The following is a 26,450-nucleotide window of genomic DNA, read 5'->3' on the forward strand; positions in this document are numbered from 1 at the left end:
TATTTATTGTTGTTTTATTTTTTGTGTAAAAATTGAAAGCACACTTGTTATTCTGGCAGTGCCAGTGTTAAATTTGACTGACAACATTCACCTAATGGCAGGAGGACTGATGTATCACGCTAGTCCACTACTCAGTTCTTGTGTGTGTGTGTGTGTGTGTGTGTGTGTGTGTGTGTGTGTGTGCGTGCACTCATGTCCACGTCACTGTCACACTGACCCCTATGACCCTATAGCCAGTCTCAAAAAGCATGTTTTACCTGCCTGTGACAGCACTGTGCTATTACGACTGCACCGGGCGATTAAATGCTGAGCGTGAGGACCAACATGCATTACACTCCCAACATTTACAGTGTTTACAGGGAAGTAGTGTCTCAGTGGTGAAGGTACTTGACTTGTAATTGGAAAGTTGCTGGTTCAGGTCCCACCACTGCTGGGTCCCTGAGCAAGACTCTTAACCCTCAATTGCTCAAGTTGTACTCATAATTGTAAGTTGATTTGGATAAAAGTGTCAGCTAAATGCCGTAAATTTATCTGACACTTTTATCCAAAGCGACGTCCAATCATGACTAATTGAGGGTTAAGGGTTTTGTTCAGGGGCCCAACAGTGGCAGCCTGGCAGTGGTGGGACTTAAACTGGCAACCTTCTGATTACTAGGCCAATACCTGAACCACTGAGACACCACTGCTCCTACATCACAGGAGGAGCCAATGGTATTACAAGTGTGAATCTGATTAGGAGCGCACAGCAATCCCAGCTAAGTCAGTGGAGAAGGCAGGAATGCCGAAATAGGGAGCTTGTGTGTGTGTGTGTGTGTGCGCGCGCTTGGGGATCCCAGGACATTACAATTCCAGAAAAGAAAAAAGTCATTAATTTTTTGTAAAAATTGTTTTATTTATCTGATGCAGTGATGTTTACTTACCAACATTCCTTCCATAAAACTATCTGTCTGTCTATCGTGCCACACTGCACTCTCAGACTCCATAAATGTCCCAACTTTGTGACACTCTGGTCCATTTATGTCTAATGAATAAACTGTCACAAGGAAGAATTTCTCACAGTTCAAATTCCAAATGAATGTTCTTTCCTCTGGAGGCTTATTGTTATGGTAATTCAGGAGTGGAATTTATTATGATAATTTCTTTAGCATTCCTTAGCAGAATCAGACTCCCATGCTAAAGGAGCATTTTCCAGTCCTGTTGCTTTCCTGTGTTACAACACAGGACTCGGCACATTAAGAAGCTCCTGGCGTAAACCAGGTGTGAAAGGGGAAACTGACTAACAAGGACACCTGTTCCCTGGAGTGGGAACATGCCATTATATACATCATATCTCTGCCATTGCATACATCATATCTCTGCCATTGCAGACATTTGATCAGGAGCAATTTGCATGTCTAATGCATGTGCTCCCTTGAGAATTGAACCTGTGATCTTGGTGTAGATGACACATTGTTCTACCTTACTGCCATGTGAGCTATTATAAAGCACTTTTGGGATTTTTATAAATGTCACACAAGAATTTCAGTCTTTTCTACAGCTCAGAGCACAAGTGGCTGAAGTGGCATAGAGACAAGAAACCAGTTTTGCCCTTCTGAACTACAATGGCTGTCACAGCACCTGACAAGGTCGAAATCTCAGACAGCCATAGGCCACCTCCTCGGCGGGGGGGAGGGTTGATTGACAGAACAAATCACCATTGACATACACCACCAATAAACCAGTCAGGAAGTACCAGTACTACTGTACTAGTGCTGAAAGCTTTACACCTTGATGTATAATGCACTCATCTGTCATCATTATTTGAAAGAATCTTAGATGCTAACAACCTCTGAAGGTCGCAGCTACGTCTAGACTTGTTTACTCTCTGTTGGTAATTTAGCCGTTAGATTGATTATTCATTATGAATTACATGCACACCCTCCTTGTATTCTCAGATAAATCCTAATACAGTGTCTTTTTCCACCAGGGAATGTGTGACACTACCGAGTAACTAATCTCATTCGTGCAGATCTCCAAACCCCTCTTCCTCCGTCATCTCTGCTGCGTAGCTGCGTTAGGAATGCGTCAGGCGCACTGCAGTGTCAGCGGACTGTAAACAGGGACGGACCGATTCTGCTTCCTGTCGGCAGGCAGCGGAGAGGACGTGATGTGTTGTGTGTGAAGAGCATCTCCTTTTAGCAGGGACGCAGGAAGGTAAGGAGACGTCTGTGCCTGCCAGCTGACCCGCACTGCGCCCATGGCACGCAGCGCTAGCAAGGCTCGGGGGGAAACTGGAGCTCTGTCTGATCCTGCGTGTGTCTGTCTGTCTCTCTGTCTGTCTCCCTGCCTAATTGTCTCTCTGTTTCCTCCCCTGCTCTCTTCTCACTCATTCTGCGTATTTGCTTTTTGCTCTTGCTCTCTCACTCTCTCTCTGTCTATAAACTATCTGGCTAATCCTCACTAAGTCTCTCTCTCTCTCTCTCTCTCTCTCTCTCTCTCTCTCTGTGATTAGTATGCATAAAAGGTTGTGTTACACCACCATTGTCTTTGTAGATACATACAAGGTTTAAAACAGGAACTGGAACAGCTATGCAGTTAGGCAGAAAGTAACACACCTGGCTCAGTCAAAAAAGAGAACTGAAATAACCCCGACCGTCTCTCACACACACACACACACACACACACACACACACACACACATACACTGGTGCACATCAGACCAGACACACCCCTCTTCCTGTTTTACTCTCTGTACTGTTATCTTAAGCCATGCATACTGGTCCGTTGTGCATGCTGCTTCCTCTTTGACATGGGTGCAGGGGGTGGGACCCGTGGGATAGGCAGAGCCCGGTGGTGTGCAGAGGGGGTTGGCAGGCAGAGTGGAAGAGCCTCTGACGGAGGTTTTACCGAACTGGGCAAGCTGTTGTGTTAGGGACAAGGTCACAGGCCTAAGGTTATCAGGGGGTGTGATACAGTTAGAGAGTGGGGGTGGTGGTCGTTAGTGTGTGTGTGTGTGTGTGTGTGTGTGGATCAGCATGGTCAGGGGCTTGATGCAGGAAAGGTGATCTAGGCTCTTTGTGGAGCAGACTGTATGCTCAGATGCAAATAAGATAAAGGCAGGTTTCCATGGCGATAGAGAGAGAGAGAGAGAGAGAGAGAGAGAGCGAGCGAGCGAGAGCCATGTGGCAGATCTTTGGATGCACACACGCTCACACACTCTCACACATGCGCACACACACACACACACACACACACACACACTCTCTCATGCTCTCTATCAGACATACACACACTCGCACACACACACACACACGCTCTCATGCTCTTTCTATCAGACATGCACACACACTCACACACGCACACACTCTCTCATGCTCTCTATCAGACATGCACACATGATCATCCATGCAAACACTGACAACTCTGTGTGCGTATGTGTGTGTGCGTGTGCTGCTCTCATTGCTGTGGGTGTTGTTTCCGGTTTGCAGTGCACCAGACAGCACAAGCAGACGTCAGCCTCTTGCCCAGAATGCACTGCGGCGTGCAGCATGTGGTGTGTAACCCACTGGTGAGTTCCTGTCTCGCTTTCAGAGGGAGATCTGCACCAGCCCTACACACAGGTAGGAGCTAACGCACGTATGCACACACACACACACACACACACACACACACACACACACACACACACACACACAAAAATGCATTTACTTGTAATGCACAAATACAGCATTTTAGCTCTGCTGGCACACATTACACTTTACACTGCTAATCTATAACAATGTTTTTTAAAATATATGTTTGGGGGGGGTTGTATTTGATAATTTGGATAATTTCAAACATACTGGAAACTTTCACAAACTGAGAACTTGTTTCCAGTAGCACTAAATATCAGTTAGATTCTGTCCTCATATTATTCACTGCTGAAGTATTCTGTTGGCCCATGTGAGCTGTGTGCAGCTTGTGTAGTGTGTGTGTGTGTGTTAGTTATGTAATGTCGGTGTTGGATGGGTTGTCTTTGTCTCTGTGTGTGTGCGGGCTGCTGTGTGTGCCTGACATTTGCATACTATCGCCCTCGCCGCCGGGTGCCGTTTTCACAGATAAAACTTGTTTCGTCGAATTGAGGCGCCGTGTCCTTGTGCCACCCTGCAGTTTCCCTGGGACTGATTCACCTGTGTGTGTGTGAGTGTGTGAGTGTGTGTGGGTGTGTGTGTGTTTGTGTAGGATGTTTATGGCTGGAGAGTACTATTTCTGAATTCTGGTCCTGTACTGGGTTAGTAATGGGTTTTTCTGAGTAGTGGTCCTGTACTGGGTTAGTAATGGGTTTTTCTGAGTAGTGGTCCTGTACTGGGTTAGTAATGGTTTTTTTTTACTGGTCCTGAGTATTTGCTTCCCTTCAGTTCAAAGAGATCCTGTCCTAGTTGGACTGCACTACAGTTGTGTGACACGTCCGCTACATTTGCGTGACATCTCCGCTACATTTATGTGACACCTCTGCTACATTTGTGTGACATCTCTGCTACTTTTCACTTTAATCGTATTTACATTTGTAATAACTTCAAGTTTATGCACTTCAATACTTTAACTCAAGTGGATTTTTTAATTGGCCTTTCACTTTCAACAAAGAAATATTCTCTTCTTGAAGTTATTTCAAACTTTAATGACACAAGAGATCTGAGAATAGGACAACAGGTGTTGCCATCACTGATCAGGGAAGACCAAACGATCTTTTAGCCTTTAGCTTTTAGCCTTTAGCGTTTGCTGCAGTGCTCAAATAAAGATGTCTGTGAGGCAGGAGGGGCTGAGTGGAGGTTTGTTCTTTTTTGTGAGATGTTTCCACTTCCTCTTCCTCATTTCTCTGCAGTGTAATGAAACGTTAAAGATTCTGCTTTCTCTCTCTCACACACACACACACATTCAAAATGGTGCAACGCTTAACGCCCTTATGTTGCTTCATGTTTTAGTTCAGGAAGTGTGTGTGTGTTAAGTGCAGTTCAGGAAGTGTGTGTGTTAAGTTCTACTTGTCAACCCCAAGAGATTCTTTGATTTATACACCAGCTAAAATGTAAATTTCAAAACTAAATGTCTAGAGATCATACTCACAAAACCTAAAACAACACCAGATGATTGTTTTCTGTCTAATCTATAAATACCAGACAGTCAATCTCCCAAACTATAAATGCCAGTCGAGTAAGCTCACAGATCTATAAATACCAGATGAGTAAGCTCTCAAATCTATAAATTTCATAAGATAAAACTCAAATCTATAAATACTATAGTATTAAGCTCTCAAATCTATAAATACTCTATGATTAACCTCTCAAATCTACACACACACACAGACACACAGACACACACATACTAGGCACCAGTATATAATTAACTGCATACATGTACATAAGCATACTGTACACAGTATACAGTATACAGTTTATATATGTCTTCCATTTTTGTGTATGCATGTGCTGTATCTGCAGTAGTTGTGCAGTGTAAACATGCGGTATGTGTGGTACAGTATGTAGAAGTTTGCATTCTGTTAGAATAAGAATTAAGAACTCACATTCCTCAACCTGAGAAAAGAGAAGGATAGAGACGGACAGAACTAGAGAGAGAGGGAAAGAGAGCAAGAAAGGAGACTTTATACACAGCTTTTAAAGAATTAAAAACATTTCTGCTATGGATCTAATCCAGTCTTGTTTTGCGCTGCTCCAGTAAAGAAAGAACAACCTCAACTCAAAAATAGCATCGAGAAAATAATCAAATTATCGCCAAAAAACACCCAACTGAACACAGCAGGGCAGACCCAAGAGCAGACCCAAACTCATCCTAAACGCCACCAACCGAAACAAACATGCAGAGACTCAGCCATGAGACAAGCTTTAGACCACGGCTGTAGTGCTAATCAGGACCTCTCATGCTGCCTCGTGGAAACTCGGCCGTTTGTGGGACTGTGGGTCTCTGTGAGCGTGGGTTGATGCGCACAGTCTCAGTGTGTGGAACCACACTGGTCCTGTGCTTCTGAGTTCATGTGTGTTCATGTGTGTGTGCGTGCGCGTGTGTGTGTGTGTGTGTGTGTGTGTGTGTGTGTGTGTGTGTGTGTGTGTGTGTGTGTGTGAGTGTGTGTGTGTGCATGCGCATGTATGTGTGTAGGTGTGCGTGTGCGCGTGCGTGTGTGTGTGTGAGTGTGTGTGTGTGTGTGTGCAGCCCTGCACTTTCTCTGAGTCATGCTCGACACACCGAGGTTCTCTGCTGGTGCTTGTATTATGTCCCTGCCCTGACATGTGGGAACTTCCCGTGGTATTCCAGACATGGGCTTCAGGAAAAGGGAGTTTTGAGGGTCTTGTGAAGATCCTGAAAGGTCCTGTATGGTGTTGCGGGGCTTTGGACACACATCTTTTTTTCCTTTCTGAGACAAAAATGCAGTAATAACTGTAATATTTATAGAATTTTGGACGGGACGGTATGAGCACTTCACATCTAGGAACTCATAGTTGAACGCTCACCTCATAAGGTTAAAGGTCAACTGTACTTGCAACTGTGTCGCTGACGAAATAATTCAACAGCAAGCCTAGTGGGCACAGTGATCAGGATGTGTAATTCAGGCCACAGCCGAGTTCAGTGCTTTAACACACGGAGAAGAACAGAGACAGGGCACCAAAACCCAGACATACAGACAGCAGATATAAAATTATCAGGCAAAAGTGGTTTCTGCTTTTTTCTTGAGTCCATGATCATTGCACAGTGGTAAGGTGTTGTGATTAAACACACAGTTCTGAGCAGACCAGCAGACGAGCGGTTCAGTGGGGAAATTCCCTCACAGTGGCTCCGTGTACTGCAGTGTGTGTGTTCGTGTGTGTGTGTTCATGTGTGTGTGTTCATGTGTGTGTGTTCATGTGTGTGTGTTCGTGTGTGTTTGTGTGTGTGTGTGTGTTTGTGTGCGTGTGTAAGTGTGTGCGTGTGTGTGCACGTGTCTGTGTGTGTTTTGTGGGAAGGTTGAGTACTGTGGGGAGTTTTTAACATACTGTGATCTTAGAAAAAACAGGCAGTATTCATCCACGAATGAGAAATGTAGTCTTCGTGACCTAGCTTCAGCTAACGTGCTCTGACCCCTATTCTTATATAACACACACACACACACACACCCTCAATACTCCATGTTGGCAGCCATTTTAAATTCCTAGTAGGTTTCCATTCGTTAGAAGGAGAGTGGAAGTGAGAGAAACGCAGCCAAGGACCGAGACCGAGGCAGAGACACATAGCATTATCAATATGAGTAACGTCTCTAACATGCAGAAACTGTCGATCCTTTGCAGGTCACATAATCATAGCAAACATAGTGAACTATTAAACAGAGCTCTGCATGTTTCAGACGTGACCATTAAGGTCTGAGGTCTCTGAGGTGTCGTGAAGATGTCTGCCGAGTTCCTCTTCTTCTTAAACCAAACTCGCTCTCCTTAAGAGGATCGGACGGCTTTGCCTCACTCACGTCTGTAAATGATCAACTTATTCTAACTAATTCTAATTGTAATACACAAGCGTGAGAACTCCTCACTAGCAGTAAGGTTGCTGAAGACGCAGAGACGGGATGGCACACAATGGATCTCACACGTGGGACCATTTTAACACATGGAGTAAAGAAGGTTACAGATGATCAGGAAGTCAGAAGGCTTTGGTGAGAAGTACAACTGCACAACCACACTCTCTTTATGACTAAACTCAATGTCATAGTTCTAGAACTGTGGCTGTTTGAAACGCTGCACTGTCCTGACCCACACTGCGATAGCCAAGCAGGAGAGAGAGAAATAATCGCATACAGCCAAGAAATATTTTCCTTATGTGTAATATTGAATGAATTAGTCAGAGAGAGAGAGAGAGAGAGAGAGAGAGAGAGAGAGAGAGAGAGAGAGAGAGAGAGAGAGGGAGGGAGGAGGAGGAAGAGGAGGAGGAAGTGAGAAAAAAGAGAATTACAGATGAGATGGAAAATAAAGTGTTGTGACCCTGTTCTACATTTAGGTCTGACTGTGCAAACTGCCACTATTCTGCTGCCATAGTGATGCCAACTACAGACCACAACCCCCCTGCTGGCTGTTTACTGTTTTATCTTCATGCTTCTGAGCTAAGATCTTACACTCAAATCTTACCCTCAGATCTTACACTCAAATCTTACCCTCAGTTCTTACACTCAAATCTAACCCTCAGATATTACACTTAGCTCTTACACTCAGATATTACATTCAGATCTTACACTCAAATCTTACACTCAAATCTTACCCTAAGATCTTACACTCAAATCTTACCCTCAGATCTTACACTCAAATCTTACCCTCAGATCTTACACTCAAATCTTACCCTCAGATCTTACACTCAAATCTTACCCTCAGATATTACATTCAGATCTTACACTCAAATCTTACCCTCAGATCTTGCACTCAAATCTTACCCTCAGATCTTACACTCAAATCTTACCCTCAGATATTACACTCAGATATTACATTCAGATCTTACACTCAAATCTTACCCTCAGATCTTACACTCAGATCTTACACTCAAATCTTACACTCAGATCTTACACTCAAATCTTACCCTCAGATCTTACACTCAGATCTTACACTCAAATCTTACACTCAGATATTACATTCAGATCTTACATTCAAATCTTACACTCAGATAGTACACTCAAATCTTACCCTCAGATATTACACTCAGATCTTACACTCAACTCTTACACTCAGATATAACATTCAGATCTTTTACTCAAGTCTTACACTCAGATATTACATTCAGGTCTTTTACTCAAATCTTACACTTAGATATTACACTCAGATATTACACTCAGATATTACACTCAAATCTTACCCACAAATATTACATTCAGCTCTTTTACTCAAGTCTTACACTCAGATATTACATTCAGGTCTTTTACTCAAATCTTGCCCTCAGATAGTACACTCAAATCTTACGCTCAGATATTACATTCAGTTCTTACACTCAAATCTAACCCTCAGATATTACACTTAAATCTTACACTCAGATATTACATTCAGATCTTACACTTAGATCTTACACTCAAATCTTACCCTAAGATCTTACACTCAGATCTTACCCTCAGATCTTACACTCAAATCTTACCCTCAGATATTACATTCAGATCTTACACTCAACTCTTACACTCAGATATTATATTCAGATCTTTTACTCAAATCTTACCCTCAGATATTACATTCAGCTCTTTTACTCAAATCTTACACTCAGATATTACACTCAAATCTTACCCACAAATATTACATTCAGGTCTTTTACTCAGCTCTTACACTCAGATATTACATTCAGCTCTTTTACTCAAATCTTACACTTAGATATTACACTCAAATCTTACCCACAAATATTACATTCAGGTCTTTTACTCAACTCTTACACTCAGATATTACATTCAGCTCTTTTACTCAAATCTTACCCTCAAATATTACATTCAGGTCTTTTACTCAAATCTTACCCTCAGATATTACATTCAGGTCTTTTACTCAAATTTTACACTCAGATCTTGCACTCAAATCTTACACTTGGATATTACATTCAGATATTTTACTCAAATCTTACTTAATCAGCTACAGTATTAAAGTATGTAATGTTAAATATAAAAGGTTAGCTACAGTATTAAAGTGTTTAATGTTAATTTAAAACATTAGCTATAGATTTAAAGTATGTAATGTTAAATATAAAATATTAGCTACAGTATTAAAGCATGTAATGTTAAATATAAAACGTTAGCTACAGTATTAAAGTATATAAATTAACTACATTATTAAAGTATGTAATGTTAAATATAAAACATTAGCTACAGTATTAAAGTGTATAATGTTAATTTAAAACATTAGCTATAGAATTAAAGTATGTAATGTTAAACATAAAATGTTAGATTAAGTATTATAGTATGTAATATTAAATATAAAATGTTAGCTACAGTATTAAAGTATATAAATTAGTTATATTATTAAAGTATGTAATGTTAAATAAAAACATCAGCTACAGTATTAAAGTGTGTAATGTTAAATATAAAACATTAGCTACAGTATTAAAGCATGTAAATTAGCTACATTATTAAAGTATGTAATGTTAAATATAAAATATTTGCTACAGTATTAATATAATGTTAAAAACATTATCTACAGTATTAAAGTATGTAAATTAGCTATATTATTAAAGTATGTAATGTTAAATAAAAACATTAGCTACAGTATTTAAGTATGTAATATTAAATATAAAACATTAGCTACATTATTAAACTTTGTAATATTAAATAAAAAAATTAGCTACAGTATTAAAGTATGTAATGTTAAATATAAAATATTAGCTACATTATTAAAGTATGCAATGTTAAATATAAAATATTAGCTACAGTATTAATGTAATGTTAAAAACATTATCTACAGTATTACAATATGTAAATTAGCTATATTATGAAAGTATGTAATGTTAAATAAAAATATTAGCTACATTATTGAAGTATGTAATGTTAAACATAAAATAGTAGCTACAGTATTAATGTAATGTTAAAAACATCTACAGTATTAAAGTATGGAAATTAGTTATATTATTAAAGTATGTAATGTTAAATAAAAACATTAGCTAGAGTATTAAAGTATGTAATATTAAATATAAAACATTAGCTACATTATTAAACTTTGTAATATTAAATTAAAAATTAGCTACATTATTGAAGTATGTAATGTTAAATATAAAATATTAGCTACAGTATTAATGTAATGTTAAAAACATTATCTACAGTATTAAAGTATGTAAATTACCTATATTATTAAAGTATGTAATGTTAAATAACAACATTAGCTACAGTATTAAAGTGTGTAATGTTAAATATAAAACTTTAGCTACAGTATTAAAGTATGTCAGGTATTACACACAGAGACAGAGCTGCTGAAGTAGAGACCAGCTCTCACTAGCTCTCTGTGAATTTCTGCACATGCTGTCTAATTCCATACATTCTAATTCCTTACATGTTGTGTAAATAGTGCACAGTACAACTCAATAAAACAAATTCTATTGAGTCCTACAGTAATACATTTAAAACATTGATGTGAAAGTCTGCTATCTCAGATCAGTAATAAATCGTGTCATAAGCCATCAGTCATGGGCCAGAGTTGAACAAAGGGATGCAGTTAGACTGATGCTTACTGATGCTCAGGATTTGCATACTGTAGTGTCAATGGAAAAGGAGAATTGCCAGAAGCCACTACTGGAAAAAAGAAAAAAAAAACTTTACTGCAACTGAACTTTGCAACACATGTGCATACAAGCAACTATGCAGAAAGGGAGCTGAACTAACAGGGCAAATGGGGGCAGGCTTCACAAAAGACAGAGATACGGTGAAGATGGTAACACATTATTAACCTGCCAATAAACCATAAATGGACACAATTACAGAGGAATCTACACATGTATCCGATTCAGTTCTTAAACAACTACACTGAACATTAAGTAGAAACTGAGGTCTGGGGAGAGATGAACTGCCTTCTGGGAATCCCAGCTGTGCTCATCCCCACTCCCCGAGTCCCCAGGCTGAAAGCACAGTTAGGAAACATTAGGAAAACCAGGAAATATGCACGTGTGTCTGCTTTGGTTAAATATTGTGCATAGCGTTGTCGCTAAACATAGAACCAGAGAAGTAAAAAAAGACAAAGAGAACATATGTGAATTGGTAGCTGTGTGTGTGTGTGTGTGTGTGTGTGTGTCTGCTACTGAAGGGGAACAGACTCGAGGAAAAGCAATACGTAATCTCATATAGCCACTCACTTTCTTTCTTCTGTAACCTTTCTTTTCTTCCCTTCCCTTCTCTCTCTCTCTTTCTCTCTCTCTTTCTCCCTTCCCAGTGGTGCTATAGCAGAACTTCCTGGTCTGGGCTGATGGGCGGGGTTATGATTACGTATGATTGGTTACTGGGTTGGTTTGTGCTGGTGGGCGGGGTTATGATTGCATATGATTGGTTGCTGGTCTGGATGCTCTGCGCAGTGCTGCTCTGCTGACAGACTGCTGTTGCTTATGCTCTCACTCTCTCTCTGTCTCACTCTCTCTCTCTCTCTCTGTCTCACTCTCTCTCTCTCTCTCTCTCTCTCTCTCTCTCTCTCTGTTGAGCTGCTTGGATCTCACACGCACACACACGGGCACGGACGGAGAAGCGCGCACACACACGCAGCAGAGAAACAAGGAGAGACGCATGTTAGGCTTCTCTCTCTCTCTCTCTCTCTCTCTCTCTCTCTCTCTCTCTCTCTCTCTCTCTCTCTCTCTCTCTCTCTCTCTCTCTCTCTCTCTCTCTCTCTCTCTCCCCCTCTCTCTCGCTCCCTCTCTTGCTTGCTCTGATGGTCCAGTTGGTGCCTGGGGCTGTGCTGTCGCGGCCTCCTGCCTGCATCTGATCACACACTCACACACACGCTCATACACACACGCTCACACACACACTGCACACACACACGCACACACACACACTCAGATCCAGGTCACAGGGAAGCACAATGTGAGAGGTAAGGATTTCCTTTCTGTTTTTTCTCTATTCCTCTCCCTGCCAAGCCAGCTGAGAGATGTTTTCATACAGCAAACCTTTGGAGTGCAGTGCTTTGTGTGTGTGAGTGTGTGTGTGTGGGCTGTGTTTGGATTGCCGGGATTTCTGTGGCTAATAGTTTGTTATGTCTTGGTATCCTGACACACACACACACACACACACACACACACACACACAGTTTTCTTCTTGGGTAAATGTGTGACTTTGCTTTCTTTGATTTTCTTGTTCTTTTTGTCAGATTAGAACTATGATTCCATAGAGACAAACGAATAGGGATGTGTATGTGCACAAGTGTGTGTGTGTATGTGTGTGTGTGTGTGTGTGTTTGTGTGTGCGTGTGCGCACATGTACGTTTGTGTGTTGCGTTTGCATCTGTGTGTGTGTATGCACATGTATGTTTGCGTGTTGCGCTTGCATCCGTGTGTGTGTGCGTGCATGCGTGTGCATTTGTTTGTCACATGTGTGTGTGTGTGTGTGTGTGTGTGTATTGTGGAGGTATCCAGAAGCAGGGAAGCAGAATGAAGGTGTGACCCACGTCCTGTTTCCCCTCTTGGACATGTTTACACAGAAACAGCACGTGGTTGGTTAACTGTTGAGCCACAGAGCTTTCAACTCTCTTTAGAGTCCTCTCTCTCTCTCTCTCTCTCTCTCTCTCTCTCTCTCCTTTTCTCTCTCTCTCTGTGTGTAAGTTTTTTGGTTTTTTTTGCATATGCTCTGTTGTGCAGGCTGAACTCTCCGCCCACAAATGTAAATTAGGTGTGACAAGTTTAACTGCCGCTTCCTAATATGGGGCTTCACCAGAGGCAGCAGAAGTCTTCCAGACACGCCAGGATTCCACCGGGGAGGGAGGGAGGGAGAGAGAGAGGGAGAGTGAGGGAAGGAGAGAGGGAGGGAGAGAGAGAGAGAGGGAGGGAGGGAGAGAGAGTGTGCTTGTGTCAGTAGGAGAGAGCACGACGGGCACAGAGGCAGGAGAGGGGAGGGTAAGAACTGGGAGAGGAAAGGAAGCACGCCAGAGAGAGAGAGGGAGGGAGAGAGAGAGGGAGAGGCGGAGATGTTGACGCAGGGTTTTTATTTCTTTTCGAGTGTGTCACTTCACTCAACAGAAGCCATGTAAGTACACTCTCCCGTACACTGCGCGCCGAACACGAGCCTGGGGTAGTTCAGGGGGCGCTGTCAGGCTGCCTGGGCTTCAACACGGCACATATGCTAACGTGGTCAGAACCCTGAGTAGATCTCCGTAGGCTTCTCCTACCTGAGCTACAGGCCAGCGACGCGTGGTACGTGTGGAGGGGTTTCTGCGTGGCTGTAGCGTTCCCTGTTTGTGAGGAAAGCCATCTGAGTTGCTGGACACCGAAGGCTTCAGGAGATTGCTGCATTGAGTGTGTGTGTTTTGAAGTTGTGTTGAAGACACAGGTTTTGAATTAGCATGCAGTGAAGTTCAGTGGACATGTTGAATGGAAGCAACTTCGTAGGGAATACAGCCTGGAACCGTGTGTCTGTGTGTATGTCTCTGTGTGTGTGTGTGTGTATTATGCGCCACGCTTTTAGGAGGGCGTGGTGTGGTGTTAGCATGTGTGTATGTACGGAGGAAAGCGAAAGTCAGAGTGGCTGTTTTATCACGTTCTGTGAGAGGGAGAGGAGCTCATGCTTGCGTGCTCTGTGTTCAGCACCTGCGTTCAGACCAAGGTCCGTTCCAAACCGGGCCAAAGGTAGGGACACGGCATTTTCTCCTTTAGGGCCCAGCAGCGCGGTTTCTAAGCTGAACTCTCGGCGTGCGAGTTTAATGTCAGAGCGAGAGCCAGGTCACTCCCTGAGGAGTCATTTGTCCTAGCATGTCCTAGCCTGCTCTCCAGCTGGGAACGGGTGTCGGCAGAGGTTTGAGCTGTGTGCAGAGACGGGAGCAGGGCTGGTCACCCTGGGTAATGTAAACGTGTTCATGACCGAGTCTGCTCTGGTGTGTGTGTGTGTGTGTGTGTGTGACATAAGCCCCTCATGGATTACAGTGTAACAGGCACGTTTGTCTGCTGTGGCTGCTGTTCTGAAGCTCTGGCTCAGCTGAAATGTGGATATTTCAGAGCGTGTGTTCAGCATGGATCCTCTGTAACTGACGTCTCTGAAGACAGCACATGGACTGTGTATTTCTCTCCCTTTTACTCGCTTTCTCTTTTCTCTCTCTTTCTTTCTCTCTATCTATCTATCTCTCTCTCTCTCTCTTTCTCTCTATCTATCTTCCCCCTGCATTCTGCTGGTCTTCACTTCTTCCTGTGAAATGTGTGGGAGTATGACTGCAGGTATACGTTAACTTGTGTGTGAGTGTGTGTGTGTGCGTGTGTGTGTGTGTATGTCTGTGTGTGTGTGCGAGAGATGGTCTGTCTTTCAGTGTGTCTATGTGCTCTGTTGTTTCAGTCTGTAACGACATTAGGCTTCAGTCTGTGGCACGTGGTGTTCACCAGATATTTTGTGCATTTCCACGGCGCAGGTTGAACAACCATCGAACTGAGACTGACACAAACTGTTCCATCACCACAGTCTTTCACTATGAGTCAGTGCTGAACACACTCTAAAGGAGTTTTATCTAACTTTGACCACATCACCATGGTAACACTACTTTCCACCCTCCCCGTGTTGAGACTATCATCATCTACACACACACGCCGAGCATTTAGAAGCGTGGCTCTGTCATCGAGAACACGACTGCCTATGCACAATACCCTCCCGCTGTTTATCCACAACCCCCCACTGCAGTGAGAGGAGCCTCCCACGACCCTGATTATACATACGCACCACAAACAACAACAACAATAACAACAAAACAACAACATGTTTGGTCTGAGCCTTTGAATTAAGATCCTCGGGCAATATGGGAATGTTCCAGGCCTTTCTGTGATCTTGTTTGCTAACGAGGCATCTTCGCTTCAGTTCCTGCTAACCTCCTGTATCGGATGTATCAGAGCACTCTGCACCACTCTGATTCTTTTAGGTGCTGGAGTCATTGACATCAGCTGAGAAAGAAGTGACCACATTCACTGACGTAACTTGAACATTTGAAATAAAATACAGATGGCCAAAACTGTGTTAACACATCACCCCTGGATGGATCTTCTGGACATCCTGTTCCATAACCTGAGATGACATTAACAGCCTCCGCTCTTCTGAAAAGGTTTGTTGTTAACATGTCTGTGGGCTCTATGCCCAATCAGACAGCGATGTTGGACAAGACGTCCTGACTCACAATCAGCATTCCAGTTCATGTCACAGGTCTTCAGTGGGGTGGAGGTCAGGACAAGAAAGGGTCTTCTCCAAACAAACTGGAATCATAAATCATCTGTGAATGCTGTAGCATCAACATTACCCTTCACTGGTGCTATGGGGCCCAAAGCCTGAAAACCAGCCCCAGACCAGTATCCCTACGCCAAACTCTACGGTCACACTCTGCCCAGACCAATATCCCTACGCCAAACTCTATAATCCCACTCTGCCCAGACCAGTATCCCTACACCAAACTCTATAGTCCAACTCTGCCCAGACCAGTATCCCTACGCCAAACTCTACGGTCCCACTCTGTGTTCCAGTAGGTTGCGATCTCCTCGCTTTCACAGAGCCCAGATTGGTTGGCCCATCTGCCCAAGAGTGAACCGTGACTCATCACTCCAGAGAACAGAGTTCTGCTCCAGAGTCCAGTGGCTGTGTGCATCACGCCACTAAACCCGACACTGCATGCTTGGATCACAGGCTTGTGTGCAGTTGCTCCACCATGGAAACACGTTTCATGAAGCTCCTGACACACAGTTCTGGTGCTGATGTTGCACATAGAGGTAGTGGTGTCTCAGTGGTTCAGGTCCTGGACTAGTAATCAGAAGGTTGTGCATGGTGAGGTGTAGGGTGTGTGTTGGGTGTAGTGTGGTTTGTGTTACATGTGTGTGGTGTGGTGTGTGTGTGTGTGGTGTCTCAGTGGTTCAGATACTGGACTAGTAATCAGAAGGTTGCCAGTTCAAGTTCCACCACTGCCAGGTTTCCACTGTTGGGCCCTTGAACAAAACCCTTAGTCCTCAATTACTCAAGATGTGTTCACACATAATTATAAGTTGCTATGGATAAGTGTCAGATAAATGCTGTAAATATAGCTGCGGTTTAGTTGTGTGATGTCAGAAAGGACAGGTGATTGTCATGTGCTACACACTTCAGCACTGGGCAGATCTGCTCTGTGAGTTCACACCCTCTGCTGCTTTGGTTCTGAGCTGCTTCACAATAACGACACTTACAGTTGCCCGGGGCAGATCTAGCAGGGTGATTTGTGGTAAAGGTGTCGTCCTCCAACAGTGCCGTGGTTAACATTCCTGAGTTGTTTATGCTGTCAGAGTTCAGAGTGTGTAGAGATTGAGTGGATCTGTGCTTGATTCTGTACACCAGTTAGTAACACCTGAACAATGTCCACACGCACTGAGCCATGGAGTGTAATGCAGAATATCTGCTTCTCCCTCGGTCAAATGAGGACACCCCTGTGGTAAGGTTCCACTGGGTCCCTGCCATCAGACACACACACACATTCACAGTGAGTATACTCTTAGTGACAGAACTGTTCTGTATATAATTATCCACAGATTTATGAATGAACACGTTTTACCAACATCTCGTCATATTGGTTTTGCTCCCTTTTTTTGTTGCCATAACGACATTTAGGAATTAGCATGAAACAATATACATGTCAAAAATGCAAATGAACACTCCAAACTAACAGTTTTGACAGGCAGGAGCTGTAACACTTGGACAGATCCTTTTAACATGTGTTTAAATATAAGCTGATTTTTGTACTTTTTTGTTTTTGCCTTATATAATGATGCCAGTAATTCAAAATAAATTCCTTGGTTGCTAGATGCATTTGCCCAAACTGACACATAAAAGAGATGTTTTTACTGGTGACTGGTGAATTGCCTGCACATGTTGGCAGATTGTGATCACACTGGCGAAACCATTTTTTAAAGCCCCGCCTTTGTCAGTTTAAGCCCCGCCTTTCACGGTTCCAGCAACAACGTGCATGTGCAGGCGCGGCTGTTTACGGGAACTCACCCCCCACTCCGCTCTGGGCTGGGTTCCCAAACTGTGGCCAAAAAACTGGAGTTGATACATTTGGTAACTTAAGCCCACATTTGCAAGGAGGCTAATGGAGGGTTTAAGGGGGGTGGAGCCATCAGCCACAGGTCAGAGTTGAATAGTAATCAAGCAAAAGGAATATGGTTACAGAAGTGGGGTAAAGTTCAGTGTTTCTGATACCTGAGCAAATATAAAAATATTTTCAGTTTCTGTAGAAACCCTGAATGTAGGATGCTGGTTTACAGATCTCTCTCTTTTTCTATCTTGATGTGGTCTGTCACAGCACACAGCACTGCGGTGATGTGAATCCAGTAACAGGTCTACACATGTTTGTCCTTTAAGTGCCACAGTAACGATCATTCCTCTGAGCAGAGAGGGAGAACCGTTCCCCTGCTTACTGAGGAACCAAACAAATCACATGATTAGAGTCAGCACTGAGATCCTTGCTGCAGGGTCAGAGGTCAGCTGTGCCGTCCTGACTGTTATCACTCCTACTGTTTGAGTTCCAAAGGTCCATTCTAGCAACAGGCATTCATGTGAGGTGAAGGATTAGTCTTCTATGACTGAGGTCATTGTCTTGCACTCTTGTGTATGTACGTGTGTGTGTGTTATTGTTCTAATGTGTTTGTTAGGAATGGTAATCTGTCTCAAAACCAAATGTGATATGCAGCAAATTATAAAGGCTAGAAATGTAAATCAATATGAATTGAAATTGTGCATACAGAACTCTCTCTCTCGCTCTCTCTCGCTCTCTCCATCTCTCTCTCTCTGGCACATGTCCCAGAATACTATTGCAACATCACTTGTTCTGATTGGCTAGTTAGTGTCATACAACACTTCTGAGAAAGGGGAAATGACCTCGCTCTTTTGCTTTGCACTTCCTCCCACTGCTCGCTCTCTTTCTCCCTTTCTCTCCCCCTCTTTCTCTTCCTCCCTCTCTTTAAATAGAGTGACCATGGCCTGTGCATAGTCCTCTGTAAGTGATATACTATTTGATTTGACTTTCCAGACTCTGTACTGAAGCTGCTGAATTTGTAAATGGCTGCTTTGTGTGAAGCGCGCGCGCGCGTGTGTGTGTGTGTGTGTGTGTGTGTGTGTGTGTGAGGGAGGAGAATGTGACAATGCTTTATTTGCTCTAGCTGATGGTGTTGTGTAGCCTGCGGTGAATTTTTAGCATTTTTTGAGTGTGTAAAGAGACAGACAGACAGACAGACAAAGCCAAGAAAGGTATACTGTGGTATAATATGGTATAATATGGTTTACTATGGTACAGTATGGTATAGTGTGGTATAATATGGTTTACTATGCTACAGTATGGTATACTGTGGTATAATATGGTTTACTATGGTACAGTATGGTATAGTGTGGTATAATATGATTTAACTATGGTACAATATGGTATACTGTGGTATATGGTATAATATGGTATACTGTGGTATAATTGGTTTACTGTGGTATATGGTATAATATGGTATACTGTGGTATAATATGGTTTACTGTGGTATAATATGGTTTACTATGGTATAATATGGTATACTGTGGTATAATATGGTTTACTGTGGTATAATATGGTTTATTGTGGTATACTGTGGTATAATATGGTATACTGTGCTGTAATATGGTATAATATGGTGTAATATGGTATACTGTGGTATACTATGACCACAACTCATGTAGTCTGAGCGTATACATCAGCACAGGGAGACATGTCCTAGCATCCTGTATAGCTGTGTGCAGTCAAGTTTCAAGTTTGGTTTATTTGTCACGCACATAGTCATACACGGTATAACTCGCAGTGAAATGGTTTGAGAGTGCTCTGTCCAAACTGAGGAGAAAAAACAGGGGTTTATAGGGAAATATATATCTATATCTATATATATACAAAAACATACATCTATATATAAACAAAAAGTCATAGACATCTTCTCTGGCTGAGGTCCTCATGTCCTGCTCTCTGTTTCTCTTTCCTCCCACCACTCTCTTTCTCTCTCTCTCTCTCTCTCTCTCTCTCTCACAGGTGGGTACTGAACGTAGTGCCCTCTCTTGCTGCAGCTTGGATCCGCTTGTAGTGCCAGTCTCTGCTTCCCGCCAGCTTGCTACCCAAAGCCAGGCCAGAAACACGACCCCTGACCTTTGACCTCTGACCCCGTGACCTCCCCTAAGACCCCTGAGGACAACGGACGGAGCCTTACCTGCCACTAAAACGCCAGTGCTCCACAAAGCGACAGTGCGTCCTTCAGTCCCGGAGCAGAGCTACTTCGGAACGTTATCCCCCCTTCAGGTCTCCTTCGGCACGCACGCTAGTCAGGAAGAAGAAAAACGTCCCAAATCTTGGAGCAGAGTTTTTGGATTCCTTTTTTTTCCGGCTGCCTGGGAATTTTCTGTGCTTCTGTGACTCTCCCCTGACCCTGCACACTCCACTGAGGAATAACACACTCCACGTTGGTTGTTTGAGCCAGCAAGACCAAGACACACACTCCAGAGAAACAAGACATACAAATAGCAGGTCCTCTTGACCTTGGACACAGGAACGCACACACACACACACACACACACCCAAACACACACACACACCTTGCTTTGTGCTTGCCATGGCAATGAGCATGGCACACATCCGAGATCCAAAATGGCTGACATTGGAGGTGTGTCGTGAGTATCAGAGGGGTACGTGCTCGCGCTCGGATGCTGAATGCAAGTTCGCACACCCCGCCAAGAGCTGTCAGGTGGAGAATGGCCGAGTCATCGCCTGCTTCGACTCGCTGAAGGTAAGAAAGCATGCATCTCACGCCGAGAGAGAGAGAGAGAGAGAAAGAGAGAGAGACAGACAGAGAGAGACAGAGAGAGAGAGAGAAAGAAACTGAGACATCATAGTGAGCAGGTAGATAATGATCATATTGAGGTAGACAACGATCATATCGAGGTAGAGAATGATTGTATCGAGATAGATAACAATCATACAGAGGTAGACAAAGATCATATCGAGGTAGATAACAATTGTATTGAGGTAGACAACAATCATATCGAGGTAGATAACGATCATATCGAGGTAGATAATGATCATATCGAGGTAGATAAAGATCATATTGAGGTACATAATGATCATATCGAGGTACATAATGATCATATCGAGGTAGATAACAATTTTATCGAGGTAGATAACGATCATATTGAGGTAGATAATGATTGTATGGAGGTACATAATCATATAGAGGTAAACAAAGATATCAAGGGTGATAACAATTGTATCGAGGTAGGCAACGATCATATCGAGGTAGTTAACGATCACATCGAGGTAGTTAGCGATCATGTTGAGGTAGATAATGATCAAGAATTCAGAAGAATACATGGAGCTACACATGACCATTTAAAAGATTCAGAATGACAACAATGCAAATTTAAAAAGTTTGTTTTCATCTGGTAGATGCTTTAATGTGCTTAATGTTTTTTATAATGTGTTTTTTGACTAAGGGCTATAAACTTGTTCTTTATTACGAACGTGTCAAATTAATTCTCTATATAGGCTAGTGTTACGCGTCAAAAATAATTGCCATCATACACAGATGTTTCTAGAATCATTAACTGGCACCCCAATGCGACTGACTGCACCTTTAATTACTAACACTAGTATGTGTAATAAAATGCAGAGAAGGAGCATCGCTATGGTAACCGTCTCACATCCCTGGTAATAGCGGTAATAGTTCCTGGCTGTTTTCAGTGGTACCAGTAGAAGTTGTTATTATGTGCTGACCTGAGGTCTGGGGTTTGCTTCTGATTATAGGTGGAGTTGTTGAATAGGTGGAGTTGTTAAATAGACGAAGTTGGTGAATAGGTGGGGTTGATATTAGGACAGCATAGTTTGTACAGAAACATTATATCAGATGTCAGCGTGCTTAACACATAGAGAAGAAACAAAAGCTCACTGCGGAAATGAGGAATATCAGTACTGTGAAGGCCAGTGTTGCAATAACAGTTAATAATCGATTGTGCCGCCCTGATCGATACGTGTCATTTCCTCCTACTGTTAGCCATCCAAAAGGAGAACTCGTGTTGTCTCGTGCTGTCTCGTGCTGTCTCGTGTTGTCTCGTGCTGTCTCGTGCTGTCTCATTTGGCTGAACGTTTCTCATTTTTGACAAGTTTTGTACTAACAGTAGAAAATGTCTGCCATTGTCCACACAATTCCTTTTCTTTCCATATTTCCTGTGGTTTTACGTGCGTTTGAATGGCCACACGAGGCTGCCTGCAGGCGTGACTCGGCGATGTTCCTTCACTCCACGCTTTCCGGGCTCAGACATGGTGGCACTCTGCAGTCAGGCCGCCATACTCCACAGCGTGTTGGTATCTGAGTCGCGCTGGATCCAACAGTGTTGGAATGCCTTTGCCAACCTTTGGTGCCCTGCCGGTTTGCCGTGTAAATGGGGTGGTTGAGGGAGAGATGGTGGCTGTCCAGGAGAGACCAGGGGCTGTCCAGGAGGGAGAGACCGGGGTTTGTCCAGGAGAGACCGGGGGCTGTCCAGGAGAGACCAGGGGCTGTCCAGGAGAGACCAGGGGCTGTCCAGGAGAGACCAGGGGCTGTCCAGGAGAGACCGGGGGCTGTCCAGGAGAGACAGAGGATCCTCCACTCCCCTGTTTGCTGCATTAACACTGTTCCCTACTGGGGCTGCTTGGTTCTGTGATACAGTTGTGCCACCCTGTCATTTGGGCTGTGTGTGTGTGTGTGTGTGTGTGTGTGTGGGTCTGTGTGTGTGCATGTGTGTGAGCATGTGTGTGTGTGCCTGTGGGTCTCTGTGTGTGTTGGTCTGTGTGTGTGTGTGTGCTCAGAGCACCACTTCCTCACAGAGCAGTGGGGAACGCCACTCTGTAATTTTCCATCTATTTTTACGCTGTAGGAGAGGAAAGCAAACAACCAGACCCACACACCCACGCACGCACACACACACACACACACACACACACACACACACACACACACACACACACACACACACACTCTCTGAACTGACAGGGAGGCTGTGTGGTTGACCAGGCTACTTCACAGGTCTGCTGTGAAATGTTGGCAGCTGTCCAGGTGTCTCCCTTAACATACGTGTCTTACATCTTATATGTACTGTGACAACAGTGCACATGTACACATACATACTATGGTCATCTATTTTTCTTTCAGTGTGTGTGTGTGTGTGTGTGTGTGTGTGTGTGCGCATGCACATATAAGACAGACAGTGGTCTGACGGAATTATCTCAAAGCAGATGTGGACAGAAGATCATTGTCCAAGTGCCTAGTGATTGGTTTGTAGCCAGCATGTGTGTGCATGTATGTGTGTGTGTGTGTGTGTGTGTGTGTGTGTGCGTGTGCGTGTGTATACCATATTATACCACAAGTTCAGACTCTGTGTAATAGTTTCCTTGGCTGGGTTGGATCTCACTGTGTGGATGTAAGCACACTGCGCTTCTGCTGACTCTAGCTGTCAATGTCCAGGGCACATACACACACTCACACACACACACACACACACACACTCACACACACACACAAACGGTCCAGCTACTTTGTGTCCATCTGCCAGAGTGATAAATCTGTTATCCACTGCTATATAAATAACAATGTGCTCAGACAGACAGGAAGAACAAAAGAAACAGACAGACAGCGAGAGAGAGACAAACAGAGAGAGACAGACAGACAGACAGAGAGAGTGAGAAAGAGAGACAGTGAGAGAGAGACAGAGAGAGAGAAGGTGTATGAATACTAAGAAAAAATTGAAAAGTGCCAGCAGCAAGACAACAATGTTAAAAATAATTACACAAAAAATTACAAGAGACAGTATGAGAGAGATGGAGATAGAGAGATGGAGTGGAGGTGGAGAGGAGAGATGGAGAGGTAGAGATGGAGAGAGATGGAGGTGGAGAGGTAGAGATGGAGAGATGGAGTTTAGTTGGAGAGGAGAGATGGAGTGGAGGTGGAGAGGAGAGAGGTAGAGATGGAGGTGGAGAGGAGAGAGGTAGAGATGGAGTGGAGGTGGAGAGGAGAGAGGTAGAGATGGAGAGATGGAGTGGAGGTGTAGAGGAGAGAGATGGAGTTATTTTGAACAGAGAGAAAGTTCATGAAGGCATCTGAATGGCGAGAGACAGCGATGTTTGAATGACCTCGTCCCTAATGAGAACCAGGCCAGCATGGTGCAAGCATCCCATAGCATGTGGCACACCAAAATGGCAGCCAAAATGCAGCCAGAGTTACGTTCCTGTACAGGGTCAGTTACGTTCTTGTACAGGGTCAGCTACGTTCCTGTACAGGGTCAGCTACGTTCCCGTACAGGGTCAGCTACGTTCCCGTACAGGGTCAGCTACGTTCCCGTACAGGGTCAGTTACGTTCCTGTACAGGGTCAGCTACGTTCCTGTACAGGGTCAGTTACGTTCCCGTACAGGGTCAGTTACGTTCCCGTACAGGGTCAGCTACGTTCCCGTACAGGGTCAGCTACGTTCCTGTAAAGGGTCAGTTACGTTCCTGTACAGGGTCAGCTACGTTCCTGTACAGGGTCAGCTACGTTCCTGTACAGGGTCAGCTAAGTTCCTGTACAGGGTCAGTTACGTTCCTGTACAGGGTCAGCTACGTTCCTGTACAGGGTCAGTTACGTTCCTGTACAGGGTCAGCTAAGTTCCTGTACAGGGTCAGTTACGTTCCTGTACAGGGTCAGCTAAGTTTCAAGTTTGGTTTATTTGTCACATACATAGTCATACACAGTATAACTCGCAGGGAAATGGTTGCTCTGTCCAAACTGAGGAGAAGAAAACAGGGGTGCATAGAGAAATATAGATATTCTATATATGTGAAATATTTATATGCATAGAGAAATATAGATATTCTATATATGTGAAATATTTATATGCAAGAGAAATATATATATTCTATATATGTACAAAATATATTAACAATGTATGTACAATATATGTATATTATGATTATATGCACAATGTACAATGTATATGGTTGTGTATATATGTACACAATGTACAGAATGTACAGATCCATTTTGTAGAAGTTCCTGTACAGGGTAAGTTACGTTCCTGTACAGGGTCAGCTACATTCCTGTACAGGGTCAGCTACTTCTGCTCTGACGAGATCCATCGAAGGTCCAAAATGAAGGTTTTAGATTTGTGTAAATTCTCTTAAGGAGCATATATGATATTTGTGTGTGTGTGTGTGCGTGCACACATATGTGTGCACGTATGTGTGTGTGCGCGTATGTGTGTATGTGCGTGTGTGTGTGTGCGCGCCTATGTGTGTGTGTGTGTGCATGCTACTCTGAGACTCACAGTAAGAAACAGAGGATGGCCTTCTTTTAAAGCATATAATTAGAACAGATATCACATGACCAGAGAGAAAAGCACAGCAGGTTACACACACACTCCCTGTCACACCAACTCACGCTTTCTTTTCCTTATAAATAGTTGTGTTATTTCTGTAACTGAATTAATTCTCAGAGGAGCCTCACACACTTAGGAAAGCTATAATCATACAGCCAGCAGAATACTCATACACCCCACTACACAAATACAGCTCAAATCTAAACATCATTATACATCATTACATGTGCCGTTGTGCCTGGAGCTGCGTCTCACTTTAGAGGCACAGTCGAACGCTCGGATATTCTCCAGCCAACCACATTTCCCATTTCATTTCTTCCCAAAGTGATTTTCACGGCAGCAGACTTCCAGCTTGGCGCAAAGGCCAGGAGAATGCGCTGATGTCATAGAGGAAGCCAAAAGAATGTTCCATTCCATTTCAGTTACTTTAGGGAGTAGCTACTTCTTAAGAATTCTAGAATATTCTCACCATTCTAGAATATTCCGGCCCCCAGCGCTAAGTTGTTCTTCCTTCCTGTTCTCTTTTCTATGGCTTTGACTTCTCTTTAAGGTCGACGTTGTTTGAATGATCTCTGTGTAAAATCCAGAAAGAGACCTTGTTTTGCTTCTTCAGGTTGTCTCTCTCACTGTCTCTCTGTCTCTCTCACTATCTCTCTGACTGTCTCACTGTCTCTCACTGTCTCTTAGACTGTCTCTCTGACTTTGACTGTCTCTCTGACTGTCTCTCTGGCTCACTGTCTATTTGTCTCTCTGACTGTCTTACTGTCTCTCTCACTGTCTCTCTGACTGTCTCTCTGTCTCTCGAGCTGAACTCTGAGTAGGTAAAACTACACAGTGCATGGTGCGTTCTGCGGCTCAGGTTTGATTCAGCTGCACCATGTGACATCTGCGGCCCCGGGCTGTATGTGGAGAGAGCGCTTAGCAACGTCTTGCCTGGGGTGAGGAAGGGGTGGAGCGATGGGACTTTTTCTTTCAGCTTTCAGTCCTGTTGTGACATCTGGGTTTGATGCAGATCTGCTGTAGAGGGCACGGTGGGTTCTGTGCGCCATCTGAAACCAATCATGACGAAGGAGGCAGGGCTCGGCACTGCATATCTGAAAGTCCCAAAATGGCAGGACAGAATGGACAGGAGGACTAGCAGACATGCAGGACGCGGGACAGCATTAGAGTCACAGGCAGCAGGATGCAGGACAGTGTAAAAGCCACAGGACGCAGGACAGTGTAAGAGCCACAGGCAGCAGGACACGGGACAGTGTAAGAGCCACAGGACGTGGGACATATGGTGATTAAGTGAGTGAAAAACCAAAATAGCTGGTTATGTTTCTGATGTCAGTATGGAATAATCACAGTTGTGGTTTAGTGAACATCTACCAGGATGGAACACAGAAACACTGAGTATCAGTCACCTCACACTGGTACAGACCTCACACCTCACAACACTGTCTCTCTCTCTC

The 26,450-nt window shown here is 43.6% G+C and overlaps 1 protein-coding gene across 15 annotated transcripts in view; it reads left to right on the plus strand.

Moving 5' to 3' along the window:
* The first annotated feature begins 671 nt into the window (after window positions 1–671).
* The window catches only part of mbnl1 (muscleblind-like splicing regulator 1), a 51,730-nt gene continuing 25,951 nt past the window's right edge, over window positions 672–26,450 (plus strand). For 3 of the 15 annotated variants that reach the window (XM_081724036.1, XM_081724038.1, XM_081724040.1), the window contains exons 1-3: window positions 674–2,193; window positions 3,468–3,599; window positions 19,656–20,403. In XM_081724036.1, coding sequence (XP_081580162.1) covers window positions 20,230–20,403 — 174 coding nt within the window. In that variant the 5' untranslated portion in view covers window positions 674–2,193; window positions 3,468–3,599; window positions 19,656–20,229. The other 12 variants (XM_027033172.3, XM_081724034.1, XM_081724041.1 and 9 more) reach the window with 10 other exon arrangements.

The sequence above is a fragment of the Electrophorus electricus genome, chromosome 11 (genome assembly GCF_041902795.1).
Source record: "Electrophorus electricus isolate QZ-2024a chromosome 11, ASM4190279v1, whole genome shotgun sequence".
NCBI classification, from domain to species: domain Eukaryota; kingdom Metazoa; phylum Chordata; class Actinopteri; order Gymnotiformes; family Gymnotidae; genus Electrophorus; species Electrophorus electricus.